The 26,809-nt window shown below is 42.1% G+C and overlaps 1 protein-coding gene and 1 non-coding gene across 2 annotated transcripts in view; both read right to left on the minus strand.

The window, feature by feature from the left end:
* TULP4 (TUB like protein 4) overlaps window positions 1-22,903 on the minus strand; it is an 82,193-nt gene extending 59,290 nt beyond the window's left edge. The window contains exons 1-3 of the mRNA XM_078055855.1: window positions 22,802-22,903; window positions 21,951-22,079; window positions 7,827-7,988 (exon numbers count right to left, since the gene is read on the minus strand). Of these exons, the coding sequence (XP_077911981.1) occupies window positions 7,827-7,988; window positions 21,951-22,079; window positions 22,802-22,903 (393 nt within the window). The remainder of the gene's footprint in view (window positions 1-7,826; window positions 7,989-21,950; window positions 22,080-22,801) is intronic.
* Window positions 2,193-2,299, minus strand: LOC118547013 (U6 spliceosomal RNA). Its single transcript, XR_004922890.1, has one exon. It is a non-coding gene; the product is annotated as a U6 spliceosomal RNA (small nuclear RNA).
* Window positions 22,904-26,809: the final 3,906 nt, after the last annotated feature.

The raw sequence follows: 26,809 nt of genomic DNA on the forward strand, positions 1-26,809 counted from the left end.
AAGCAAGCAAAGCAAAGCAACTGGGAGAGAAAAGATATTAAAATCAGATCATCAATCTAGAAGGGCAACATCTAAGTAATAAGATTTCCAGAAAGGGAAAAGAAAATACCAAAGAGCTGAAAGGACGGGTTGCAAAGGGGTCATGGTGTCCCAGCTAAACATACAACTGTCTTGAAATTTCCAACACCTGGAAGACATGTTCCACCATGATGAGGGTTCCACCAGACCATGAAATAAAGGTGATCGCAGAAATAGGGGCACCCACACGAGGGGAGAGAAGGGAACCACGGCACAGGGAGCCAGGTGTGTTGCTGGGGCAGGGAGCTGAGGGCCCCAGGAGGGACAGCACCAGAAAACCAAGTCCCAAGCAGAGGAACACATTCGGAGGAGATTTCTAATATTTGGGGGGGGGGGTGTAGGAATTAATCTGTGATTGGTATACAGACAACTAAGCAATAAGTAAGGCAATATTACTAACTGTGGGCAAAGCCAACAGTGCACAAGGCAGACAATGCAACCCTGGTTTTGTGTGCCCGTCGTCTATGAATCGCACTTTGAGCACAGAATGACTAACCGTGGAGACGGGAGCACGCTGGGAGGCTGGGTATGGAAAGGGGCATTCCAAGAAAGCCAGCTTCTCATTTTCCAGGTAGGAAGTTAGTAGAGAACACCTGAGTCCAAAACATCAAGATCTGACAGAACAAGCCCATCTTTCAGAAATATGGAGAGAAACACAAAGAGTTACAAGTGGCTGCCTCGGGGAGCGGGGATCAGGGAGTGGGAGGGATAGCACAGGGAATGAAAAGGTGCTGGTATTTTGTTTGTTTTTTATATTTTTCATTATAAGCCTAGTAGTACTATTTGACTTTTAAAAACTACTGCTTTTAAATTTAATAAACAGTAAAAATAAATAGAAAGAGGGACCAGACTCATATGTTTATCTTACAGACTTTCCCTCAAAAACAAAATGTAAGACATAATCCCCATTTCGTATCTAAAACAGAAGTGGAATTGCCCGGGGATCTGGTCTGGGTGCTCCAGGCCCCCTCCTCCCTGAAGCTCACTCCATCCCCTGCCCTAGGAACGCAGCTCCACAGAATTCTGTGAGGAACACAGTTTGCAAGCCACGGCTGCAGGCAAAGGGAGATCTTTAAATAACTTCAAAGACTGGAAAAGTCACTCATTCCCTCACTGTTCAGGAACCAGGAAAGGGGCAGCCCAGCGCGGCAAAAGCGGCCACTGACAAAAAGAAGGAACCAGTCAGGGAGCAAAGCTGAAGATGGGAAGAACTTACAAGTCGCCAAGTCCAGCAGCCCTGTTACAGAATGCAAGGTGTGTCAGAGTTGAAACACTTGCCTTTAAGCTGGTCTGAATGTAACCATCTTTAGTGTTTAAATATAAATAAACAATCGCTGACACAAAAAGATTTAAGAAGTGGAATCACCAGGCGTTGGTGACTAAGTGGAGGGTGAAGACAAGGAAGAGGGCAAGTCCAGTGGAATTCCCAGGTTGGGTGCAAGTGATCAGCAACAGAGGAGGGGGCAGGGAGGAAGACTGACAAGCTAAGCTGGGACCCAGCTGGATTTGAGCAGGGTCCAGGCAGCGGGTGCTCAGCATGAGGGACAAGAAGGGCCGATGGCTCACGCAGCTCGCAGCCTGGGGAGCCTGCACGCTCAGGTGGGAGCTGACAGGCTCTGACAGTGGGAGAAATCACCCCAAGGAGAGAAAAAAGGGGAAATGCCCAACACTGGAGCCCTAGACAAGTGGACCAGGTGAGAACGAGGAACGAGCACGAGAGCCCGAGGTGGATGTGTGGGCTAAGGCGGCAGCTGGGAAGGCTTCCAGGAGCAGGGTATGAAGGACAGTACAGGGAAGAGGCAAGACAAGGCTGGAAGAGGGACTGGCTTTGGGGGAGAGCACTGTCGAGAAAGCATGAGGCCTGGATATGCGCCCTGGGGTCACAGACGCCTCAGTCAGAGTGGGGGTGGGGGGCTGGGTGGGGCAATGTGAAGCCCCAGGCTTCTTGGAGAACAGGTTTCGCAAGAGGAAAGAGCCCCACAGCCCTGGAGGCCTCGGGAAAAGAGACAGGTCTGCCCGAGGAGAAAGCAGAAGCAACTAGAAGGAAAGGCCAACAGGCGAGGACTGAGATCCCTGAAAAGGATCCCTGAGTCAGGGAGAGGGAGGAAGCTGCGAGGCCTGGATGAACCATATGGCATTTGTGTGTCATCCTTGCGCAGAGGCCCAGCTAAGCTTCTCTGTATCATTCCAGTTTTAGTGTATGTGCTGCCGAAGCGAGCACTGGATGAACCACACAGCATCTGATCTGGGGGCTGCACTGTGAGTGACAACGGGTATTGCTGACCTCCCTAAAGTGTACACAGCTTCGATGCCTCGGGATCCCCTTAAAATAAATCCAAATGGTTCAGGCACCCAAACTATGCATGCGCCACACTCCAGGAGCTGTGGTAGATAAGGGGTACCTGGGAAGAGAAAAAGACAAACCACCTGCTGGAGAAGCAGTTCTTGGCAGACCTCCTTGTACCCATGGCAGAAGGGTGTTTCTGGGAGCTTTCTTCTTGCAAGGCGTTCTCCCAAGAAGGGCTGGAACTAGAGTTTTCTTCCCGTACTGGTTTAGGTGGGCTCCTTCTTCCTCATCTAACCTAAATTCCTAGATGTGAGTCTGGGGTTTTTTCCTTCTGTCCCATCTTCCATGGACACAGATCCACCAAAGCTACTCGCTGTTCTTCTAGGAGAGTCATGCTCATGTCTACACACAAGGATCATGTGCTGGCATCTCTAACTCTCCTGATGGAAATGCACCTCAGGTTCTCAACAACCTTCTCTGGTTCAAAGGCTCTCAAAGTGAACTGATGTTCACCTAAGACTCAGAGAATGGTTAGATGGATGTGTGTAAATGTGTATGTCTCAAAGCACTTTCCTATATCAAGAGGCATGGTGTTCTCCCACGCCCCTGGATAACGTAGAGGGGACTAAGCATTCTCCTCCTACGCACTGTGCTGTGATGCTGGGTACTTCCTCGAAATGGCAAAAGCTTCACTGCTGCATTACTCTTGATCAACTTAGGACCCGCAGAAATTTTTTCCCCAGTCATATTTATATTTATTTCTCTGACATTTTCTATTTATATCATTTGCTTTTTCTTCCAAGCCCTACAAAGACTGTTCTATTTATAAATACATCTCAAGTTTATCAAGCTAAATTTATGTAAGTGTCTTTTCTGTGAATTTTCTATTCTTTAAAATATTTGTTGAAGAGTCATATTTTTTATGAGGCTATGGACTGAACATTTGTATCCCACTCGAAATTCATATGCAGTAGCCCTAACCCCTAATGTGGCAGGATTTGGAGATAGAGCCTATAAAGAGATAATGAAGGTTAAATGAGGTCATAAGGATAGGGCCCTAAACCAATAGAATTGGTGTCCTTTTATGAAGAGGAAGAGATACCAGGGATGAGCACCCAGAGGAAAGGCCATGTGAGGACACAGGAAAATGGCGGCCAACTGCCAGCCAAGGAGAGAGGCTTCAGGGCGCCTGGGTGGCTCATTAAGCGACTGCCTTCGGCTCAGGTCGTGATCCCAGGGTCCTGGGATCGAGCCCCGCATTGGGCTCCCTGCTCCACGGGAAGCCTGCTTCTCCTTCTCCCACTCCCCCTGCTGTGTTCCCTCTCTTGCTGTGTCTCTCTCTGTCAAATAAATAAATAAAATCTTTAACAAAAAAAAAGGAGAGAGGCTTCAAGAGCAACCAAGCCTGCCAACGCCTGATCTTGAGCTTCCATCCTCCAGAACTGTGAGAGAGAAATGCCTGATGTTTAAGCCCTCCAGCCTGTAGAATTCTGTATGGCAGCCCAAGGAGACTAAGACAGTCTTCATCTACTATATAAACTCCAGGTAGAATCACCTTCCCTTCTTGCAATTTAATGGAAGACAAATTTTAGCCTGACATGAAACACATTGCTTGAAAAAATTCACTATAAGTATAGATGAAATTAAGAACAATAGTTTTGAAAAATAGTTTTGTTTTTACAAGAGTTCCATCAGACTCAGCTCTCCTCCTAGTGGGATAACAAGACATTATATGCCTTTTAATGTGGCTCAATGTGAATGATAGGGTATCACCTATTAACTATCCTTACCCAACCTGTTTAATCCAAACCTAATCTCAACCTAACTTCCAGATGATAGAAAATACAGAGGCTAGCAGAAGTTAAATGATACTATGGGTAAACAATCGTACAAGCCTAGACTGTAGAATATTCTACAAAGTAACCACACTAAACTTGTGAGAAAGGTAATGTCATTAAAAAAAAAAAAAAAAAAGGAAATTTTTCTAGACTGAAGATGTAACAAACAATTGCTGTACATAACTTGGATCCCAGTTCCAAATAACAAAAAAAAGAAAGAAAAGCTTACAACACACACTTTTGTAACCATTAGGGAACTATGAAGTAGCCTGGATACCAGAAAATATCACTGCTAATTTCTTGGGGGTGATAATGTAGGAGGAATGATCTTATTCTTATGACAAGCATGTTCAAATATTTCATAGTGATGTGCACAATGTCTACAACCTATTTTCAAAAACAGTACTGCAAAAATGTGTGCGTGTATGAAGAGAAAGAGAGGGAGAAAGGGAGGCAGGAAGGGCGAGAGGAGGAGAGAGTGCACAAATATAGGAAAACATTAGTTGCTGAATTTAACGCAGGTATATTCTTTCAACTTTTCTGTAATGTTTGAATATATGCATCAGAAAGTTGGGGAAGATGATCCCAAATGTGGCCTCTAGACTGTTTAGATCAGGAATCTGAAGGGGGAGGAACATCGAATCCTATGAGCTTCCAACATTCTATGCAAAGTGATAGATATAATCACATATGTACGTGTGCACATTTTTCCAGGAAAAGGGTTCCCAATTTCCATCTGATATTTAAAGTAGTCTACAATCCCCAAAAGGGTATAGAGATCACCACTCTAAACTGAAGAAAATATATGACAAGTAGGAAAATACCTAGACTCTCAAACTCCCTTGTAAAATAGTACTGCTTATATTTTAAAAAGTTAAGAAACAACCTAAAATCCCGTATGATCAGCAGTATCTCAAGAGGGGAGGAGGTGGCTTCATCGTGGACAACATTTTACTCTATGTAAAGTGCAGGAGGTTCTTGGGGACAAGGGAAGAGACAGCCTGAGATGGAGGAGGCGCGGCTTTAAACATCAGCTCCCAATGGTAAGAGCTCAGGGCATTACATTTCAAATTGTCTTCATACTCTTTTCTCATTAATAATTTTCAAACCAAGCAAGAGATATGAAAGAGTGACAGACAAGGAGGAAGGAATGTTATTTTTCCATGTCTCGGTTCAAATATGACTGACGGGAGTATCCCGTAAGGATCCTCATTGCTTCGGGGGTCTGCAACCTTTCGGAAAGGCAGTGAGTGCAGCGCTTTCCTTCAATGACATCCTACCTGTTAGCCCCAAATACAGACCCAGTAAAAGCAGTTTTTCAGACAGAGGTTGTGGGCCAGGAGACCAACCACCAGCCGAAGCCACTCTCTGATCCTGCAGACGGGTCTACAGAGCCAAGTCCAAGGGCCTCCTCCTGGCTTTAAAGCTGCAGCCCATCTGCTCTCCATCATGCCCACGACACCATGCTGTCTGCTATCCCAGCCACTTTGCTGGGACGCAGCACAGGATGTTTGGGGGCCCCAGCACCTCAAAAGGCAGGTGCCAAGTCTTGCCTACTGTGCCCCTGGCGTGTCTGGGTCCTGTGCCTGTCACACGCCAAGTATGCTGTCTGCTGGGGACACAGGCAGGCAGAGCTCATCAGGGGATTGGGACATGAGCCTCCCACGTTCCATCCCTCGAGGCAAGGGAAGAATGTGAAGCCAAGACTTCCACTTCCACATTTGTAAGTGCTTTCACATCTGTTCACTCATCTGATCATTACAAAAGCCCCGGGGAAACAGGCAGGAAATAATTCACACCCCCCATCACAGAGGAGGAAACGTGCAAGGAGAGGTGTCTGGGCAAGGCCACTGAATGGGCTGCACCGACTTCTCAGAGCAGACTCCAGGGGCAGTAAACACCTGCAAACACACGTCACAGTAAATGCAAGTGCTTCTTAGAGTTACATGCATATGCTACTGGATACTTAGGAGCCTCAGAGCCATGGAAGAAACTTGGAGTTGCAACTGTTGCTTTGTAGCTCTCATAATAGTAATTTTTTTTTTATTTTTTTTATTTTTTTTTTTTTAAAGATTTTATTTATTTATTTGACAGAGAGATAGAGAGAACAAGTAGGCAGAGAGGCAGGCAGAGGGAGAGGGAGAAGCGGGCTTCCCGCAGAGCAGGGAGCCCGATGTGGGGCTCGATCCCAGGACCCTGGGATCATGACCTGAGCCGAAAGCAGCCGCTTAACCAACTGAGCCACCCAGGCGCCCCTCTCATAATAGTAATTTTGAGAAGAAAGAGAAAGAATATTGACCACTTTTACTCGAAAAAAAAAAAGGAAACATGGAATGTTTAGTGATTAGTGGAAAGCAATTCAGTAAAAAAAAAAAAGAATGAAAAGAAAAAAGATTCAAAAATTAAAGTTATGATTCCTTATTATACTGCTTGCTTTTACCAATATTAAACTAAAATCTCTGCTACGAAATGTCCTGGCATTTTCTGGATTTTGTTGTGCTTGGAAAACATAAGCTTCATATTTACAAAGGTTTTACCTGGCCAATCTTTTTATTTAAAAAATGAATTATCAATATATAACTTTATTAGGTTATATATTATTTTATCATGAAAGTAAAAAAGATACATTAAAGAAAATTTTAAAATTGGGTTTTAGAAAATGACCCAAAAGCTCTTCACTGTAAAACAACCGACCTGTGGCATTTTGTCTCCTTCCAGGTCTTTCTAGCATGTGGATGGGTTTCCTTTGGTTGTTTTATGACATGGTAATCATACCACCTACACCATTTCATATCCTGATTTTTTTTCCCTCAACATTATATCATAAGAGCTCTTTCAGATTGTCTTCATAACCAGAACCCACAATTTTCTGAACTACTTATTATATAATCCTCTCAGTGGTAATACCACAGTTCACTTAATCATTCTATTTTTAGACAAGCAGGCTGTTGCTGAATTTTTACTATCATAGATAATGCTTTAATGACTATAACTTTTATTTTCTTCCCTTTTGTTTCTTTTAGATAAATTCCTGAAGTATATTACCAGGTCAAAGTGGACAACAATTTTTTAAGACTTTTGACATATTCTGCCCAAATTGCTTCCCCAAAGGTCTAGTACACATTATTACCAGCAATGAATAAGAATCCTTTGATTGAACTCTTATCATTAACCAGTATATCATCTGTATCATTTTATTATTTTTTGCTAATAAGTGAAACTATATCCTCACTATGTTATTTTGCATTTTTCTCCTAAAAATGCATACTTTTCCACCATATGAATACTGACTAGCTGAACTTCCTTGGTGAATCATTATGTCCATTATCCATTTACCAACTATTTATATAGATTTAAAAGTGTATTTGTAAGAATATTTTCTATAATTAAAATGTTAACTCAATATTACCATATTGATGGGAAATATTATTTCTCCAATCTGTGGTTCACTTAGTTTTTAATTTCCACCTGGACATATTCATTGTTCTTCACTTTTGTGATGCAAGGCGCTTCTGAGCCAGCTTCCCCCATCCCTACCCCTTCCGTGCGTGACTGTATGCAATTCACTTCCTCCTCACCTCACACGGTTTTAACATTACACACCCACATTTAAGAGGCTTTACCTGTTGGTCATCAGGAGTCCATATGCCACATGTGATTTGACTTTCCAAGTTGATCTCAGATGACCAGTGTCTTTGTCCGCTGACAGAACCAACCAGGACAAACCCATCTCGATATGAAATAAGTGCTTGAGTCCCATCATGGCTCCACGTGAAATCACTCACCTTTGAGACACACATAGACAAAAAGGTGTCAATTTGTAATCTGAAAGGGAAAGCACTTTTATCAAAGGCTACAGTCATTAACTTAGCCTTTGGCTAAGAGTCAGGTGGCCTTAAAGAAAATATATAGAATATATGTATTGTAACACTAATATATAATATAAAAGATAAATTTGAAAAGCAAGTGTCAGTGCAGTGCTAAGTGCTTCACATATGTTAATTCTTTAAGCCTTGTTCGTGGGAGGTGTTATTATGCCCATCTTATGGAGAAAACAGACACAAAGGTGATAGGTAACATCCTTGATCACACACATCTGGTGAATGGCCTCACCAAGAATGATCCAGTGCCATTGTTCTATGACCTCCCACCTACAGTAACAGATTCTCCATTAGTGTCTCTGGGTCACTTATCAAAATAGTAAAGTTCTCAGTTTCTTATTATATAACTTTCTCAATCTTGCTAACAATATTCCCTTAATCAAAATTAAAAAAAAAATTTAATTGGAAAAATCACATACACTTATCAAATGCATTTACTGAATTCATTCAAGTAACCACATTTTTAAAATCTTTTAATCTATTACTGTAGTGAATTACTTCTATGGATTTCCTCAAATTATATTACCCTTGCATGCCAGAAGCAGCCAAACTTGGAGGTGAAGTATTGTCTTTTATAGACACAGTTGAAGTTGGTTTAGTAATGAGTTTAGAACTTCTACAGCTGTATTCATGAGTGAAATAAACTTATGATTTCCTTTTTTGTAATGTTTTTGTCTGGATTTATCAAGGTTATGCTGACCTCTCAGAATGAGCTAGAGAGTACTTCCTCTTGTCTCACTGCCTGGAAGAATTTGTATAAACTGGGACGACCTGTTGTTTGAAAGCTTGGTATAACATGCCTATAAAACTATCTGGCTCTGAATTTTTTTGTAGGAAGATTTTTAATCATTGCTTCAATTTACTTAATAGTTTTAGTATTAGTCAAACTTTTAAGCTTTTTACTTCTTCTTGAGTCAGTTCTATTAAATTATTTTTAAAAAAATTTCCAGTTTATGTAAGTTTTCCAAACTGTTGGCAAGTAGTTGCTGATAGTATTTATTATCTTTTTAAAAATCAACTTTATTGGGCGCCTGGGTGGCTCAGTTGGTTAAGCGACTGCCTTCGGCTCAGGTCATGATCCTGGAGTCCCGGGATCGAGTCCCGCATCGGGCTCCCTGCTCGGCAGGGAGTCTGCTTCTCCCTCTGACCCTCCTCCCTCTCATGCTCTCTGTCTCTCATTCTCTCTCTCTCAAATAAATAAATAAAATCTTTAAAAAAATAAAAATAAAAATAAAAATAAACTTTATTGAGGTATAATTTATATACAATAAAATAAAGTTCCCCCTCAGAAGTCAATCCCCTACCTTCACCCTTGGTCCAGGGCAACCAGTCATCTAATTTCTCTCACTAGCTGCTTATTCTTGAATTTTACATGAATGGAACTGTATAATATGTTCACTTTTGTGTATGGCTGCTCTTACTCAGTAAAATGGTTTGAGAGTATTCTAAATTCTTGCGTGCATTAACAGTTCATTCCTTTTCACAGATGAGTACTATTCCATTGTATAAATATACCACAATTTATTTATCCACCCAAACTGCCAGGCATTTAGGTTATTTCCAGTATTTGGCTATTATAAAATTGCTATGAACATTCACATGCAAGACTTTTTGAAGACACATGGTTTCATTTCTCTTGAGTAAATAAATACCTAAGAGTGGAATTAATTGCTGGATTGTATGGTAAGTGCATGCCTAACTGCATAAGAAATGACCAAACTATTTTCCAAAGTGGTTATGCCATTTTATACTCCCAGCAGCAGTGTATGAGAGTACCAGCATGTCCACTCCTCACCTGCACTTGGTGTTGTCAGTCTCTTTTATTTTAGCTATTCGAGTAGGTACATAGTGATAGAACACTGTGCATTTCTCCAATGTAGCCATTTTGAGCAACATTTCACATGCTTATTGATTATTTGCACATCATCTCTTGGGAAATGTCTGTTCAAATCCCTTGCTATATGTATCTATTCATTCATTCATATATATGTGTTATGTGTATGAATATTCATACAGATGTATATATTATGTCTGCGTATATATGAATATATGAGTTTTCAACCTTATTGTGTGATAAAAATTCTAGATACAATCCTTTGTCAGGTATGTGTGCTGCAAATAATTTCTCTTACTCTGTGGCTTGCCTTTTCATTTTCTTAGTGGTACCTTTCAAAAAGTAAAAGTCTTAAGTTTTGATGAAGTCCAGTATCAATTTTTTTTCTTTCATGCTTCATGCTTTTTGTGTCCAATCCATTGAATGTTTACCTAATTACCTAATGTTTACCTAATGTTTACCTAAAGGTTGCAAACCCAAGGTTTCCAGAGAAGTTTAGTTTTTACCTGCACATCTGCAATTTATTTAGAGTTAATTTTTGTACAGAGTGTAACGTCAGAATCAAGGGTTTGTTTGTTTTTTTAAAGATTTTATTTATTTGAGAGAGAGAGAGCGAGCACAAGTGGGATTAGGGGCAGAGGGAGAGGAAGAGGGAGAAGGAGACTCCCCACTGAGTGGGGAGGCCCCCGACATGGGTCTCGATCCTAAGACCCTGAGATCATGACCTGAGCTGAAGGCAGGCGCTTAGCTGACTGAGCCACCCAGGTGCCCCAAGGGTTTTTTTGTTTTTGTTTTAAAATATAGACATTCAGTTGTTTCAGCACCATTTGTCAAAGATTATTCCCTGGATGTTACCTAGAGTTATTACGGTGATCCTTTCACAATATGTTTGACCTTTGAACAACTCAGGGCTTAGGAATGCTGACCCCTATGCAGCTGGAAATCCACATGTAACTTTTGATTCCCCCAAAACTTAACTATTAATAGCCTACTGTTGACCAGAAGCCTTACGAATAGCAAAAAAGACAGTCAATTAATACATATTTTGTATGTTATAGCTATTATATACTGTATTCTTACAATCCCGTTAGAGAAAAGAAAATGTTATTAACCAAATCATAAGGAAAATACATTTACAGTACTATACTGTATTTCTTTAAGTTTTTATTTAAATTCTAGTTAGTTAACATAATGTAATATTAGTTTCAGGTGTAGAATTTAGTGATTCATCACTTAGATGCAACACCCAGTGCTCATCACAAGTGCCCTCCTTAATCCCCAACAGCCATTTACCCCATCCCCTGCCCACCTTGCCTCTAGCAACCTTCAGTTTGTTCTCTATAGTTAAGAGTCTGTTTTCTGGCTTGCTTCTCTTTTTTTTTTAAATTTGCCCCTATTTCATCTGTTTGTTTCTTAAATTCCACATGAGTGAAATCATATGGTATTTGTCTTTCTCTGACTTATTTTGCATAGCATAATACTCTCTAGCTCCATCTATATCGTTGCAAATGGCAAGATTTCATTCTTTTTTATGGCTAAGTAGTATTCCATTGTGTGTGTGTAATATATACCACATCGTCTTTATCAATTCATCAGTCGATGGACATTTCGGCTCTTTCCATTATTTGGCTATTGTTGATAATGTTGCTATAAACATCGGGGTGCATGTGCCCCTTCAAATCAGTATTTTTGTATCCTTTGGGTAAATACCTAGTAGTACAATTGCTAGATTGTAGGGTAGTTCTATTTTTAACTTTCTGAAGAACCTCCACACTGTTTTCCAGGGTGTCTGTACCAGTTTGCATTCCCGCTAGCTTTGCAAAAGGGTTCCCCTTTTTCTGCATCCTCATCAACATCTGTTGTTTCCTGTGTTAACTACAGCCATTCTGACAGGCGTGAGGTGATATCTCACTGTAGTTTTGATTTGTATTTCCCTGATGATGAGTGATGTTGAGCATCTTTTCGTATGTCTGTTAACTATCCATATGTCTTCTTTGGAAAAATGTCTATTCGTATCTTCTGCCCATTTTTAAACTAGATTATTTGTGGGGCGCCTGGGTGGCTCAGATGGTTAAGCGTCTGCCTTCGGCTCAGGTCATGATCCCAGGGTCCTGGGATCGAGCCCCGCATCGGGCTCCCTGCTTGGCAGGGAACCTGCTTCTCCCTCTCTCTCTACTGTTCCTTCTCGCTCTATCAAAATAAATTAAAAAAAAAAAATCTTAAAAAAAAAAATAAACTAGATTATTTGTTTTTGGGTGTTGAATTTTGTAAGTTCTTTATAGATTCTGGATACTAACCCTTTGTCAGATACATCATTGGCAAATTATCTTCTCCCAATCTGAAGGATGCCTTGTAGTTTTGTTGATTGTTTCCTTTGCTGCGCAGGAGTTTTTGATGAAGTCCCAACAGGTTTTTTTGCTTTTGTTTCCCTTGCCTCAGCAGATGTATCTATTAAGAAGTTTCTATGGCCGATTCAAGGAGGTTACTGCCTATGTTCTCCTCTAAGATTTTGATGGTTTCCTGTCTCACATTCATTTCATCCATTTTGAATTTATTTTTGTGTATGGTAAAAGAAAGTACTTTAGTTTCATTCTTTTGCATGTAGCTGTCCAGTTTTCCCACCACCATTTGTTGAAGAGACTGTCTTTTTTCCACTGGATATTCTTTCCTGCTTTGTCAAAGATTAGTTAGCCATACAGTTGTGGGTTCATTTCTGGGATATTTATTCTGTTCCACTGATCTATGTGTATGTTTTTGTGCCAGTACTCTACTGTCTTGATCACTACACAGCTATGTAATGTAACTTGAAGTGATGCCTCCAGCTTTGCTTTTCTTTTTCAAGATTGTTTTGGCTGTTCAGGGTCTTTTGTGGTTCCATACAAATTTTAGGACTGTTTGTTCAGCTCTGTGGAAAAAGCTGGTGGTATTTTGATAGGGATTGCATTAAATGTGTAGATTGCTTTGGGTAGTGCAGACATTTTAACAATATTTGTTCTTCTGATCCATGAGCATGGAACGTTATCCATTTCTTTGTGTCATCTTCACTTTCTTTCATCAGTGTTTTATGGTTTTCAGAGTACAGATCTTTTACCTCTTTGGTTAACTTTATTCCTAGGTATGTTATGGTTTTTGGTGCAATTGCAAATGGGATCGATTCCTTCTCTTTCTGCTGCTTCATTACCGGTGTATAGAAATGCACCAGATTTCTGTATGTTGATTTTGTATCCTGCAACTTTACTGAATTCATATATCAGTTCTAGCAATTTTTTGGTGGAGTCCTTTGGGTTTTCTATATAGAATAGCATGTTGTTTGCAAATAGTGAAAGCTTGACTTCTTTCTTGCCAATCTGGATGCCTTTTATTTCTTTCTGCTGTCTGATTCCTGTGGCCAGGCCTTCTAGTACTATGTGAAATAACACTGGTGAGAGTGGACATCCCTGTCTTGTTCGTGACTACAGAGGAAATGCTCTCAGTTTATCCCCATTGAGGAAGATATGAGCTGTGGGTTTTTCGTACATGGTCTTTATGAGGTTGAGGTATGTTCCCTCAATCCCTACTTTGTTGAGGGTTTTTTTTAATTATGAGTGGATGTTGTACTTTGTCAAGTGCTTTTTCTACATTTATTGAGAGGATTATATGGTTCTTATCCTTTTTTTTTTTTTTTTCATTAATGTGGTGTATCACATTGATTTGCAAGTATTGAACCACCCTTGCAGCCCAGGAATAAATCCTACTTGATTTTGATGAAATGATTCTTTTAATGTACTGTTTGATTCAATTTGCTAGTATTTTGTTGAGAATTTTTGCATCTGTGTTCATTAGGGATATTGGCCTGTAGCTCACTTTTCTAGTGGAGTCTTTGTCTGGTTTTGGAATCAGGGTAATGCTGGCCTCATAGGATGAGTTTGGAAGTTTTCCTTCCATTTCTATTTTCTGGAATAGTTTGAGAAGAATGGGTATTAACTCTTCTTTAAATGTTTGGTTGAATTCCCCTGTGAAGCCATTTGCCCTGGACTTTTGTTTGTTGGGAGATTTTTGATTACTGATTCAATTTCTTTGTTGGTTATCAGTCTGTTCAAGTTTTCTATTTCTTCCTGTTTCAGTTTTAGTAGTTTATATGTTTCTAGAAATTTATCCATTTCTTCCAGATTGTCCAGTTTGTTGGTATATAATTTTTCATAATATTCTCTTATAATTGTATTTCTGTGGTGTTAGTTTTTATTTGTCTTCTCTCATTTGTGATTTTATTTATTTGGGTCCTTTCTCTTTTCTTTTTGATAAGTCTGGCTAGTGGTTTATCAATTTATTACTTTTTTCAAAGAACAAGCTCCTGGTTTCATTGCTTAATTCCACTGTTTGTTTTTTTTTATTTTATTTGATGTCATTTATTTCTGCTCTAATCTTCATTATTTCCCTTCTGATGGCTTTAGGCTTCATTTGTTGTTCTTTTTCTAGCTCCTTTAGGTGTAAGGTTAGGTTGTTTATTTCAGATTTTTCTTGCTTCTTGAGGTAGGCCTATATTTAGTTCCCTCTTAGGACTGCTTTTGCTGCAGCCCAAAGGTTTTGAACCACCATATTTTCATTTTCATTTGTTTTCTACGTAGTTTTCAAATATCTTCTTTAGTTTCCTGGTTGACTCATTTTTTCTTTAGTAGCATGTTGTTCAACCTCCCCGTATTTGTGGTCTTTACAAATTTTTTCTTGTGGCTGACTTCAAGTTTCATAGCGTTGTGGTCAGAAAACATGCATGGTATGATCTCAATCCTTTTGTACCTGCTGAGGCCTGATTTGTGACCTAGTATGTGATCTACTCTGGAGGATGTCCCATATGCACTTGAAAAGAATGTATATTCTGCTGCTTTGGGATGACTGTTCTGAATATATCTGTTGAGCCCATCTCACCCAGTGTGTCATTCCAAGCCACTGCTTCCTTGTTTTTCTGCTTAGACAATCTGTCCATTGATGTAAGTGGGTTGTTAAAGTCCCCTACTATTATTGTATTATTATCAATGAGTTCCTTTATGTTTGTTATCACTTTATATATTTGGATGCTTCCAAGTTGGGGGCATAAATATTTATAATTGTTAGATCTTCTTGTCGGGATAGTCCCCTTTATTGTGATATAGTGCCCTTCTTCATCTCCTGTTATAGTCTTTGGTTTAAAATCTAGTTTGTCTGATATAAGTATTGCTACTCTGGCTTTCTTATGACACCTATTTGCATGATAAATATTTCCCCATCCCCTTTCAACCTGCAAGTATCTTTAGGTCTACAATGAATCTCTTGTAGGCAGATTTTTTTATGCACTGTGACACCCTATGTCTTTTGACTGGAGCATTTAGTCCATTTACATTCAGTATAATTATCAATAGATACGTATTTAGTGCTATTTCATTACTTGTTTTGTTGTTGTTTCTGAACATTTTCTCTGGTCCTTTCTAGTCTTTGTCACTCTTGGTCTTTCTTTCCCACTCAGAGAGTCCCCTTTCATATTTCTTGCAGGGCTGGTTTAGTGGTCAAAAACCCCTTTAGTTTTTGTTTGTCTTGGAAACTCTTTATCTGTCCTTCTATCCTGAATGACAGTCTTGTTGGATTGAGATTTTTCCCACTTAGCATGTTGAATATATCATGCCACTCTCTTCTGGCTTGCAAAGTTTCTGTGGAGGGATCTGCTGCTAACCTTTGGGTCTATCCTTGTGTCAGGGACCGCTTTTGTCTTGCTGCTTTTAGGATTTTTTTATCACTATATTTTGCAAATGTAACTATAATATGTCTTGGTGTTGGCCTGCTTTTGTTGATTTTGATGGGAGTTCTCTATGCCTCCTGGATTTGGATGTCTGTTTCCTTCCCCAGATTAGGGAAGTTTTCAGCTATGATTTCCTCAAGTAAACCTTCTGCCCCCTTTTCTCTCTCTTCTTCTTCTGGGACTCCTATGACATGAATGTTACTAGGTTAGATGGAATCACTGAGTTCCCCAAGTCTACTCTTGTGATCCGTAATTTTTTGTTGTTGTTCAGCTTATTTTCTGTAATTCTATCTTCTATATCACTTACTCATTCCTCTACTTCTTCCATCCTTGTGGTCATGACATCCAGTTGGTTTAGAATCTCAGACATTGCATTTTTCATTTCTGCCTGTTTTTTAGCTCTTTTATCTCTGTGGTAAAGGTCTCCCTGAGTTCTTCCGTGCTTTTCTCAAGCCCAGTGAGTATCCTTATGACTGTTGCTTTAAATTCTGCATAAGGCATATTACTTAAATCTGTTTTGATTAGATCTCTGGCCGTGACATTTTCTTGTTCTTTCTTTGGGATGAATTCCTCTGTCCTGGCATTTTGTCTAGGTCTCTGTCTTCTCTGTGCTGGAAAATCCTGTTATGTTTCCTGCTCCTGAGAGTAATGGCTTTATGAAGAAGAGGTCATACAATGTCCAGGGCCCAGTGCTTCAGAAGTGTCTCTAGTGTGTGCTGTATGTGCACTGCTGCTGTGTTCTGGCTGCTCTGTCCCTCAGGTCAGTCATCTACAGAAGCTCTCCTTGTCTGCAATGGACAGTGTTCGGACCTTGGCCAAAGTGTGGTGAGTTTTAAGTGTGTGTACTCTGGTCTGCTTGTCAAATGAGACCAGATGCCACTTCCACTAGAAAAGAAGGCTTGCAGAACTCTATGGTTGGTAGACATGGTGTGTGTGTGGGTTTCTGCTGGTCTTCTGGGGAAGGGACCCACGATGTGCTCATCGTTAGGCACCCTTGGCGGAGAAAAGCAGTACCAGCAGAGTGTGGGGCGGGGGCGGGTGGGAGGCAGGGCTTGGCATTAGCAGGGTAGTCAGCCAGTGCTGGCACTGTGCTATTTACTGAGGTTGGTTTATGCAGAGGGGCGGGGGAGGGGAACGGAGCCAGCCAGCTCCTTTGTCCTGGGTGAGGGGAGCACGTGCTCGCTGCTCTCAGGGAAGCCCTCCCAGAAGAGCAAATAATTTTCCTTCATGCATCCATGTGTTTTTCATATCGCTGTTTTCACACTGTCTCTAGGTTGCCTGCCTGCCTGGAGCAGTGCAGTGCACTTTGGGCTCTATCCCAGCTAAGCTGGCTGACTTTCAAAACTCCGAACTTTAGGGACCTGGTGTGATGGGGACCTGCACTGGTCTTGTGGTGGAGGGTCTCGCTGTGCTGGGATGATGCAGGTTTGACCCAGAAAGGCAGTCACACCAGAGCATGGGGGCATGGGATTTGGAGCAAAGCAGGCTAAAGAGCTAGTGTCCAGGTTAGCCGCCCTCAGCAAGTGTCTCTGAGCCTATGCTCAGGGGCAGGGGAGGGAAATGGCACCCACCGGCTCTTTTGTCCCCAGGGAGGCAATGCTACCTCTCACAGAGGCGCTCTAAGAAGGGGGGACAGTTTCTCCCTGTGCGTCTTAGGTGAGCCTCAGACCCTGCCATCTGCCTCGGGTTCCCTGCCTGCCCTCTCTGCAGGAGTAAGGCCGCACCCTGAAGGCTCTCTCCCAGCCACGCCACCACCTCTAGAACTCCAGTCTGTGAGCCCCACTGGCTGCAAAAAATCATGAAAATCAGCCTCTCTCGTTTTCCCAGCCAATGGCTTTGGGGATGTGTTCTCCTTGTACAATCCCATGCACTCTTCTCTCTCCCACCTTTCTCTGAGACCAGGGCTCCCTCCCTTCTGCAGCACCAGCAATCTGTTTCTCCTCCAAACCATGTCTCCACACTTCCTACCTTCCTTGATGTGGCCTCTTTTCTCCCTCTAGTTGCACAGTTTGTTCTGTCAGTTCTCAGGTTGATTTCTTGGGTATTCAGAATGATTTGACTGATAATTATTTAGCTGTGTTCGAGGGACGAGGCAAGCCTAGGGTCCTCCTATTATGCCACCATCTTAGCTCGACCCCCCGCCCTTCTCTCTGTACTGTGTTGAGAAAAACCCATGTGTAACTGGACCTATGCAGTTCAAACTGTAGTCGTTCAAGGGTCAACTGTATGTACAAATATCAAATCGTTATGCTGTATACCTGAAACTAATATAACGTTATGTGTCAATTACAGCTCAATAAAAAAAAAAAAAAAGACTACTGTTTCCCCCACTGAATTACCTTTTAATTACCTTTGATTACCTGGTAATCTCTATAGTTATACCTACCTTTTCATTCATAAAACTGTTTTAGGTTGCTTTTACTTGGAAATGTTTGACTTTCTTTAAAATCGGTGACATTACTGGACATATCACATTTCAGATAAAAATAAAATAAATGGACAAACACCAAGAGGACATAACATTTGCTGTTTTCCCAGCAGGGGTTACAGGTTTGTATTCAGTGGTTAACATGTCTCCACCGTGACAATGGCATGATTTGTGAAATAGCTCTTCAACAGCTGGTCTGAGGTTACTGAAAAAAGTTGTTTGCTTAGTAGGGTAAACTCAAAACCCTGGTTTCACTGACTCTATGTTTCAACTAATTACACTATTTAGTTTTTCTTACGAAACTTAAAAACATTTTTTAGAGATAACATTAATTCTGCAATAAAATTTAAAGTCTTTTCATTTTGCAAAAGTAATGCTACTTATTTACATGCATTCTAAATCATTCACCTTGGAAGAGATCTGTCCTAAAAAGAAAAACATCCTACTAGAGGGTGGAAGGGTATGGCCAGTGAAAAGAAGCTTCCCCAAGACACCACCGGTCATGCAGTCAGAGAAAATGATAACAAAGGATGTTTCCGTGAACTCACTGGGTTTATTAAATTAGGTCAGCGTAGAGTGTTAGGAATATACCACAACTGGAAAAATAAGAACAAGGGAACTGATACCCAGTGCTGTAAAGAAAATAAGCAGGAAGCCCCCCTCCTTGTGGTTGGCTTTCAGTGGCAGAGGCTGTGTGCTCTTGCCTCACCGAGCACGGTGTCAGACACGGATTAACTGCGTCTGAGCACCAGCCTGGTCAGAGCTCGGCCCGAGGCAGCTTTCACCACAATGGCCAATGCGTGCGTGGGGCACAACCACCCTTGGTGACTAATCCTACACAACAACACACGCACTATTCCAGACTCACTGTCGAAATAAAGGATTCATAATCATTTCCTGAAAAAGAAACTGTTAAAACATCACTTAGCTTTGGCCAAACGTTTGATTCCTTTATAACACTGCAAGTCATGCTGTGTAACGTGCATCACCTGGCACTTCCTCTAAAAAGTCTTATTTTTCTCTGAGCAGATTTTAAGGATCCTCCTCGTCCAAGCCAAAAAAATGTCCTTCCTCCTACCAGGCACTGTTTCAGGGGCACAGACGGCCAGTACTTCTTCAACCAGTGAGTCATCATCCCCAGGGCATGATGTTTCTCTACTCAGGTAAGTTCTGATGCCAACACAATTCAAAGCAACCAAATCTTCCCGAGAAAGAAGTGTTCACTGTTGACGACTGCTCAATGGGTTTCAAGGTTTGCAGAATCAGAGTTCCATACAACAAAATTATAAAAAAGTCTAGATCAGATCACAGGTACAGTGATTACTTTTTGAACATGGCAGGGATAGGCATTTGTGAGATTCCAGGTGCTTCCAGGTGTTCTACGGTCCATATGAGTTTATTCACCTCCAGGTCTGAATTCATCCTCCCTTTCTTGTTTCTAAAATGTTTTGTGCCAAATTCTCAATGAAAAGAAAAGCTGAGGGATATGGTGGTAGTGGAAACCACACAGCTGCTATGTGGGGATGACAGAAGGTTCCGTCCTCAGACAGGCTACCGTCAGGAAAAGCAGTGTGGCGGCAGCAACGCTTGGCTGGTGGGGCTGGACTCTCTAACGGTAATGAAGTCTGAGCTCTTTTGGCTATACTATGAATACACGCACTTCTGCTAAAAGAGAAAAAAGTGTCTTGTCTGGGAAGAAGACAGTGTGACAGAGTGTTCTGGACTCAAACCTGGCCTCAAATTCTGCTTCACCACCCATGAAGTTCCCTGGGCAGCTTACTCAACCTCCCTGACCAGGGTTTGTTCCTTCCATTAACTGAGAATGGCATCTGCCCAGTAGGGTTCCTGTGGAGACTGAGAGACAACACATGAAAACGACGAGCACCTAGTCAGAGTCTGTCCTAGCTCCTCGTTGTGGTCTTTCTCAGAGCAATCCTTTAGAGACCTCTAGTCGTCCAAAGTCTGAAGACATGTCTGACTCGATCGCTGGACCTAAGGAAATGAGTTCATGCTCTGGTGGATGGGAGAATGAGAGCATTTTAGAGACCCTTACAGACGAATTCAGAGAAGTCTCTCCACTCCACAGAAAGCCACAAAGTGTTGCTGCCTCAAGGCCTGAAGACAGTCTTGGTGATGACATTATGACTACTATTTTTTTTTAAGATTTTATTTTAGAGAGAGAGAGAGAGAAAGAGAAAGAGAGCGTGCGCGTGCGAGTTGGGGGAGCAACAGAGGGAGAGAATCTCAAGCAGACTCCCCAATGATCACAGAGCCCAATGTGTGGCCCAGCCTCCCAGCCCCAAGACCACAGCCCAACCGAAACCAAGAGTCGGACGCTCAACCAGCTGAGCCACCCAGGTGCCCCGACATCATGGCTGTGGTTAGGGGTACGAGGTCGCAGTGCCTCATATTACTATAGGCACTAGAGCAGTGTGAGGTGACAACTATCAGGTACAGTGTCCGAAGTACTTTCTACGTTCAATCTTATTTAATCCTCCTAGTGATCCTCTGAGGCTGGAGGCATTAGAGTCCCTATGCAACAGATGAGAAGACTGAGGCACAGAGAGTAAGTATCTCCTACTAAGAAATCATGTAGTGAGACTCTTGGTCTGTGTGGTCTGACTCCAGAGCTCATGCTCTTGACCACAATGTCTACCCTCCGGGTAGCATGAATGTCTCATGCTCAAGGGGATTTCCTCATCTGTGGCTCTGTATTAAGATGGCTGGTTAGTAGTCACCGGGAGGTTCTACCTCTTCCTTTTTTCACTCCATGGAGGTATACAGGCAACTGATGAGGCCTTTTCAGAGTCAGTCAAAATTATCACATTTACTCTACCAAATACATGAACTCACACAAAAGAGAATGTTCTATTTTACCTAGAGGTAGATTTGTCTTCTGTGATGACAACTTACAAAGACCCTTAGTATAATAGTAACTGTTAATGATATCTTTGTTCCTTGCAATTTTGTGTCACTTCACTGGTCATATTTTTAGACTTGGGGAGCTTGTAGCTTATTTAAGCAACAGATGGGAGAAAAGAGGGTGAGAATCCACTTCCTGAGAAATGTATAGAAAGGCAGTCACAAGGAAACCATCCCTGGAGTGGTAAAACAATCTAAGACAGCCCTCTTGGAGAAAGGTCCCCTGAGGACTTGGTTCTGAAGCCAGAGGGGATGGGACCTGTGTTCCTAAGTACACGAGAGGAGACACGGAGCTCCACACGGCCCATCATCACAGGGGGAAGAGGGAAGAGCCAGATCTGTACCAGAAACCAGAAGAATCTCTGGAGCAGGTTTAAAAATAGCATCACTCAGCAGGGAGTCCCTGGAGCGCCTGTTTTCCTCAGAGCAGAGACAAATTTGTATCAGAAAGGAAGAGCTGAAGGATGACAACAGGTGGCCACGCTAATTGAAACCTGAGAGAAAAGAGTGTTAAAAACTCAGCTTGATGAGGAGGTTGTGAGAACAGTTCGTGTGGAGCTCCCTGCCAGAGAACTATGAAGATTACAACACAGGGAAAGTACCTTTCAAAGGGAGCAAAGAAGTGATATGCCCTAAGGACTTCAGAGATCCAAATTTAACATGTAATCACAACAATGAATGGTAAAAAATGATTTCACAGGTTTAATTAAAGCTTAAAACTTGGAGAGTTCTCACAACAGCAGAATAGTTGAATAGAGAAGTATGATCTTTCTCTTTTTATCAAGTGATATACTCAGGAGGAATGAGAAGCAGGATTCTAGTTTTATTTATTTCTACTCCACCTATTTCTGGAAGGAGCTTCCATTTGTCCTGGAATACACACTCTGCATTCTCTCTCCAGCAATGTCTCACTGGAAGAGACTCCTGCCCACTCACCTGAGCCCCTCGGTCGTTGACCAATTCCACAGACCACCTCCCTTCGTACTGAATCCACACAAATATCCCTCCATCTGCGTCACACGTGGCCAGCTTCTGGTATGGCTCATTCCACCTCACCAGCACAACCTAGAAAATAACCAAGAAGATATTTACCACAGGTAATGAAGCAGCAGGCCAGAAGAACGTCTCTGAAGAGATGAGGCTTCAGAACCAAAGAGAAGGCATTGTCCAGGGGAATGAACGGCTGCGGGCAGGTGTGGGGATTAGCAGAGAGAGCAGGGCACAACCCACAGGTGGCAGAATCACAGGGAACTAGACCCCCATAACAAGGCTTCCTGATAAATGGCACACACCTGAGCAAACAATAAGCTGTGGCACAAAAATGCCCATTCCCACAAGTGCAAGAACAGTTCAGCATCTAGAAAACTTGGAAAAAAATACAGTTGCTATGCCTCAGCTATGTAATACTTATCACAGAGGAAATAGGAAGAAATTATAAGCTTCAAAATTTGTGAGTATAACAACTTAATTTTTGACTTTGAAAAATTCTGATCCTGGACAAATCACTCTCATTTTTCTCAACTATCACTCCCTCGTCCAAAAGGTGGACTCTCTGGTAGGTGTTCTGTGGGATTAGGTAAATGCCCAAGGAGCCCGAGGGCAGGGCTCACAGAGTCCAATAAAACCAGTAAGTACACAGGGCTATGAAGTGGTCCTGGGAGCTCATGAACCACAAAACGGTACCCTGCCTTCACTGTGGGAAATGTTCCCCCAGTGTCACCTGACTGGCCTATGCCGGTGATAGTGAGGAATTCATTCATTCAGTCAGACATCTGGTTCGTACTTACTAGGTTCACACTGTGTGACACTACGTGACCAATGCCCAGATGGAGAACACCAGACCCCACACTCGGGAAGTCAAAAGTCCATCCGGTAGTCAGAACATCCATGGATGCACAGACATATACTAATAATGTGTGTCAGTCAAACGAGCACTGTCATTACCCAGCCAGAGCATAGCTGCTGTTCATAAGAAAGATCTGAATCCCGTCTCCCCCCAGGACTTCACTTCATAACCCTGATGAACACGCAGCACCAGAGTAAATGGTCTCCACATTCTAAAACAGCAAGCAAGTAAGGCCAAGGACAAACTGTCAAGGACCTCTGCAATGGCCAGACCCCTCCTCACGCCCCCCTGCATCCAAACCACAGACTAACACAAAAGTCCTGTCGCTTCTCAAAGTCTTTCCGTTGGTTTTCAGGTACCAGAGAGCTGGACAGGCCCCCAGCCTTGGTCTGCCACACTTGCGTAATAAAATCTAAGAGGAAATTATTACCCCCTTGAAATGTAAGGGTATTGTAGCTCTTTTTTTAAAACTCTGCAAAGAATCAAAAAACAGCTGTGAGGCTGCAATCCTTTGAGACCTGGCAATCACCAGGCAAATCTCACCTAGTTGATGGCTCCCCTGCCAAAGTCAGCTTTCATGGATGCGGCTGCCAACCCCGCCCTCAGCAGCCCCATCCCACTTTCTCTCTCTGCTGGACCTGCTGCCTCACTCTGGTCACAGCTCTGCAACTGCAGCACGTACCCCATCCTCCCTAACCCCTGGTTTATACGCACACCTCCCCACTGAGCTGTGCACCCGAGGAAAGGGACAGAGGCAGGCTCATCTTTGAATACTGACACGCAGTAATTCTGAGTGTGTTGTGCCAAAGAGTAATACACAATTAGAAGTTATGATCCTTATTCAATTATATCTTTGAACTATAAAAGTTTATTGAAAACTACGTCCAGAAGGCTATTTTCAATGCCCAAAGGCATTTTAACAACAGCCAACACTACTTGCCTCCCTACTATGAACTGTAGGTGCTGAGGATAGAGATTAAGACATCTTTGCACTCGTGGAGTTCAGTTCACTGAACAGACGTAATATAGTGCTCTAAATGTAGTTACAGAGTTGTGAACATACACAGGAGGGGGCCTCAACACAGGTGGATTGGGGGGTGGGGGACAAACCCAGATTCATTTTTTTAAGTCCAGTTTTTTAAATTCTCTATTAAATAAATAAAAATAAAATTCTCTATTTAAATCACTGATCTAATTAAAAAACAACCAGTAACATCATCAACAACAAACGTCTTTAGATGACACTGAATGTGTCATAAAGTTTAGAATTTCCAAACAGTCGATCAAGGCCAGCTTCATAAACTTCTTTCAGATCCACAATGACTTGGTCCGAGCACTGCAATCCACAAACGTGCATGCAGCTCCAATTTGGTCCTTAAAGACACACAGTTATTGTTCAAGCCCACAATCACTAGTGTACTTCAGAATGGCCACCATAGGAGGGAATAGGACAAATAATGCATGATAGTACACAACTGATCAGTTTTTAAATTATTTCCTTAAGTTAACATAGAGCCCATTCATCTGCTATGGCCTTCCCTATAGATAACATTTGATGACAAGGTGTCGTATTTTAGAAAATAAAAACTGGTCACATTTTCTATACTTTTGCCTTTCTGCCTTGAACATCCATTGCCAGGTATGGTTGAATATGAGGTTAACATCGATCATAAAACCCCTCTTCTTCATGAAAACAGCCATGGAGTCGCAGCATGACACAGACACAAAAGAGCAAAGGCAAAAAATATTTTAGTTATTTTTCACTTTAAAGATTTCTGCGTCTTACGACAACACAGTAGTAGTTGTTGAATAAATAAAAGGTTCACAGACTCAGTTTCATCTTTTTGTAGTTCCTGATCAGTGCAGAGGCAGCAGTGGATGCGAACGCGGTCCCCATCTGCACACCTCTGCTGTGAGTTCTAACCAGTGTGGCTGAATAGGTGGGTAGCTCCCCTAAATTAGAGAAAGAAATCTTTCCAGTGATTCTTGGTTTAAAAATAAAGTCAAACTGCTAATGTTGTTTCCCTGGATTAGAATTCTCATTTCCTCTCTCGTCTACAATTCATAGCTGCCTGCCTTATCTCCCAGCAGCTTATTTCCTGTTCTCCAAGTCCTTCCGGTCAAGCCGGCAACGTCAGGACATCCCAGAGTGCTGAGAAACTACCAACCAGGGGCCCAGCCGCCCGCAGTACGTGGCGGGGTGTTCAACCTCCGCCCAGGCATTCTAAGGCAGAGCTCCCCTTCTCTTCTTAAAGGAAACGGGGCTCCAGTTTACTCTCGGCACAAAAGAACTCGGGCGTTGAGGGCACCAGCTGAAGGGTATGTTCTACTGAAAAGTCAGAAGATAAGCTAAATACTGACGCAGGTCTTTGATTATTCAAAAAAAAATGCCAACCTGTCGCTCTCTCCAATGTTAGACGAACATTCTATCATTTTATAGTTACTGTTATGAATAAATATTTATTGAGGACTATTAAAGGTATAGAAATCTACATTAAAAATATAGGGCAGGTCTGCTGAAAGTCTATTTGGGATGTAATCTAATGCTCTAAGTAAGTCACCTCATTTCCTACACCCCATCTATTTTTAGGGAGAACAAACAAGTGTCAGTTAACCCATCTCAAAGATGTTCACCTTTTCAGGCAGAAATCTTTTAAATGGTGTTGGGAGACACAAATGTAATTCTATTTTATAGAAATGTACAGGAAACCACCCCAGTGAATGACCAGTATCACCAATGCTTGGAAATATTTCCCTCAACCTAAAAAGAATGTAATTTGAATGAACGCTAAATACAAATAGCTCAAGTAATAAATCCCTGTGATTATCACCATTCAGTTTTTCTTATTCTATAATTTTGGTTAAGTGAAACAGAAATAAGTTCAACTGTGCCAGTTTAAGTTTAGATACATTTAATAAAACAAAATGAGTTTTAGAAATGATATGAATTTTAGATACAGTTAATCATTCTAACAAAGAACCAAAAGCGTCTTGAAATGGAAGCTGGGAAAAAACTCAACAGGCATAGTGTTTTCCAGACTGACGCCTGCCAGCACAAAGGGCCGGGAAGTGCTCTGGGGGCGCGTGCAAGCTCTGGACCTGAGTCCTGGCCTTGCCATTCACCAGAGCAACTCGCTGACTGACTTGGGGTCCTCTTCTGCCCATGGGGCAACAGCAACACATCTTTCTAATGTGTGTGAGGAGTATGTTGAGAAAGGAACTTAGCACCGTTCCAGGCACACAGCAAACACCCAGTCAGTGAGAACGCCATGTTATTCAAGTGTGAGCTAAAAATTCCAGAATAGAGAGACGAGTTCAGCACAGCATTTACATGTATAGTTTCGTCTTCTTTGATAGAAGATAAAGAGTTGGAAAGTCAGTCCCTCTTCCCAGGCCCACCTGCTGCTGCTTGCATTCCCCACCCAAGTCTGTACCTAAAAAATCACCACCACCACCACATACTTCCTGGCACCTTTGCCCGAAAATACATACCCCTCTGCCCGTTGACTGGGTAGTAACGCCTGGTGGTAACGCCTGCCCTGACATTCCCACTGCTCCCTCTTGCCACTTCCACAGTACCTTCCACACTGTTCACAACCTGCATTTACTCCCTCAAACATCTCGGTTCCTCATCGCCCGAGAACTTTTTTGCTTCCACGTTCCTGGAGCCCAGCCCTGTGCCAGGCACACAGTAGGCATTCCACAAATCCTTCTAAACGGGACTATTCCTGAATGATGACTGGCCACATTTCTGTAGAATTTTATAATATTCTCTCTCAACAATAAGATGTTAAGATTAGTTCAAATGAGGGGCGCCTGGGTGACTCAGTCAGTCAAGCATTTGCCTTCGGCTCAGGTCATAATCCCAGGGTCCTGGGATCGAGCTCCGTGTGGGGCTCCCTGCTCAGCGGGGAGTCTGCTTCTCCTTCTCCCCCCCCCCAACTCCTGC

The sequence above is a fragment of the Halichoerus grypus genome, chromosome 9 (assembly GCF_964656455.1).
Source record: "Halichoerus grypus chromosome 9, mHalGry1.hap1.1, whole genome shotgun sequence".
In the NCBI taxonomy this organism is placed as follows: Eukaryota; Metazoa; Chordata; class Mammalia; order Carnivora; family Phocidae; genus Halichoerus; species Halichoerus grypus.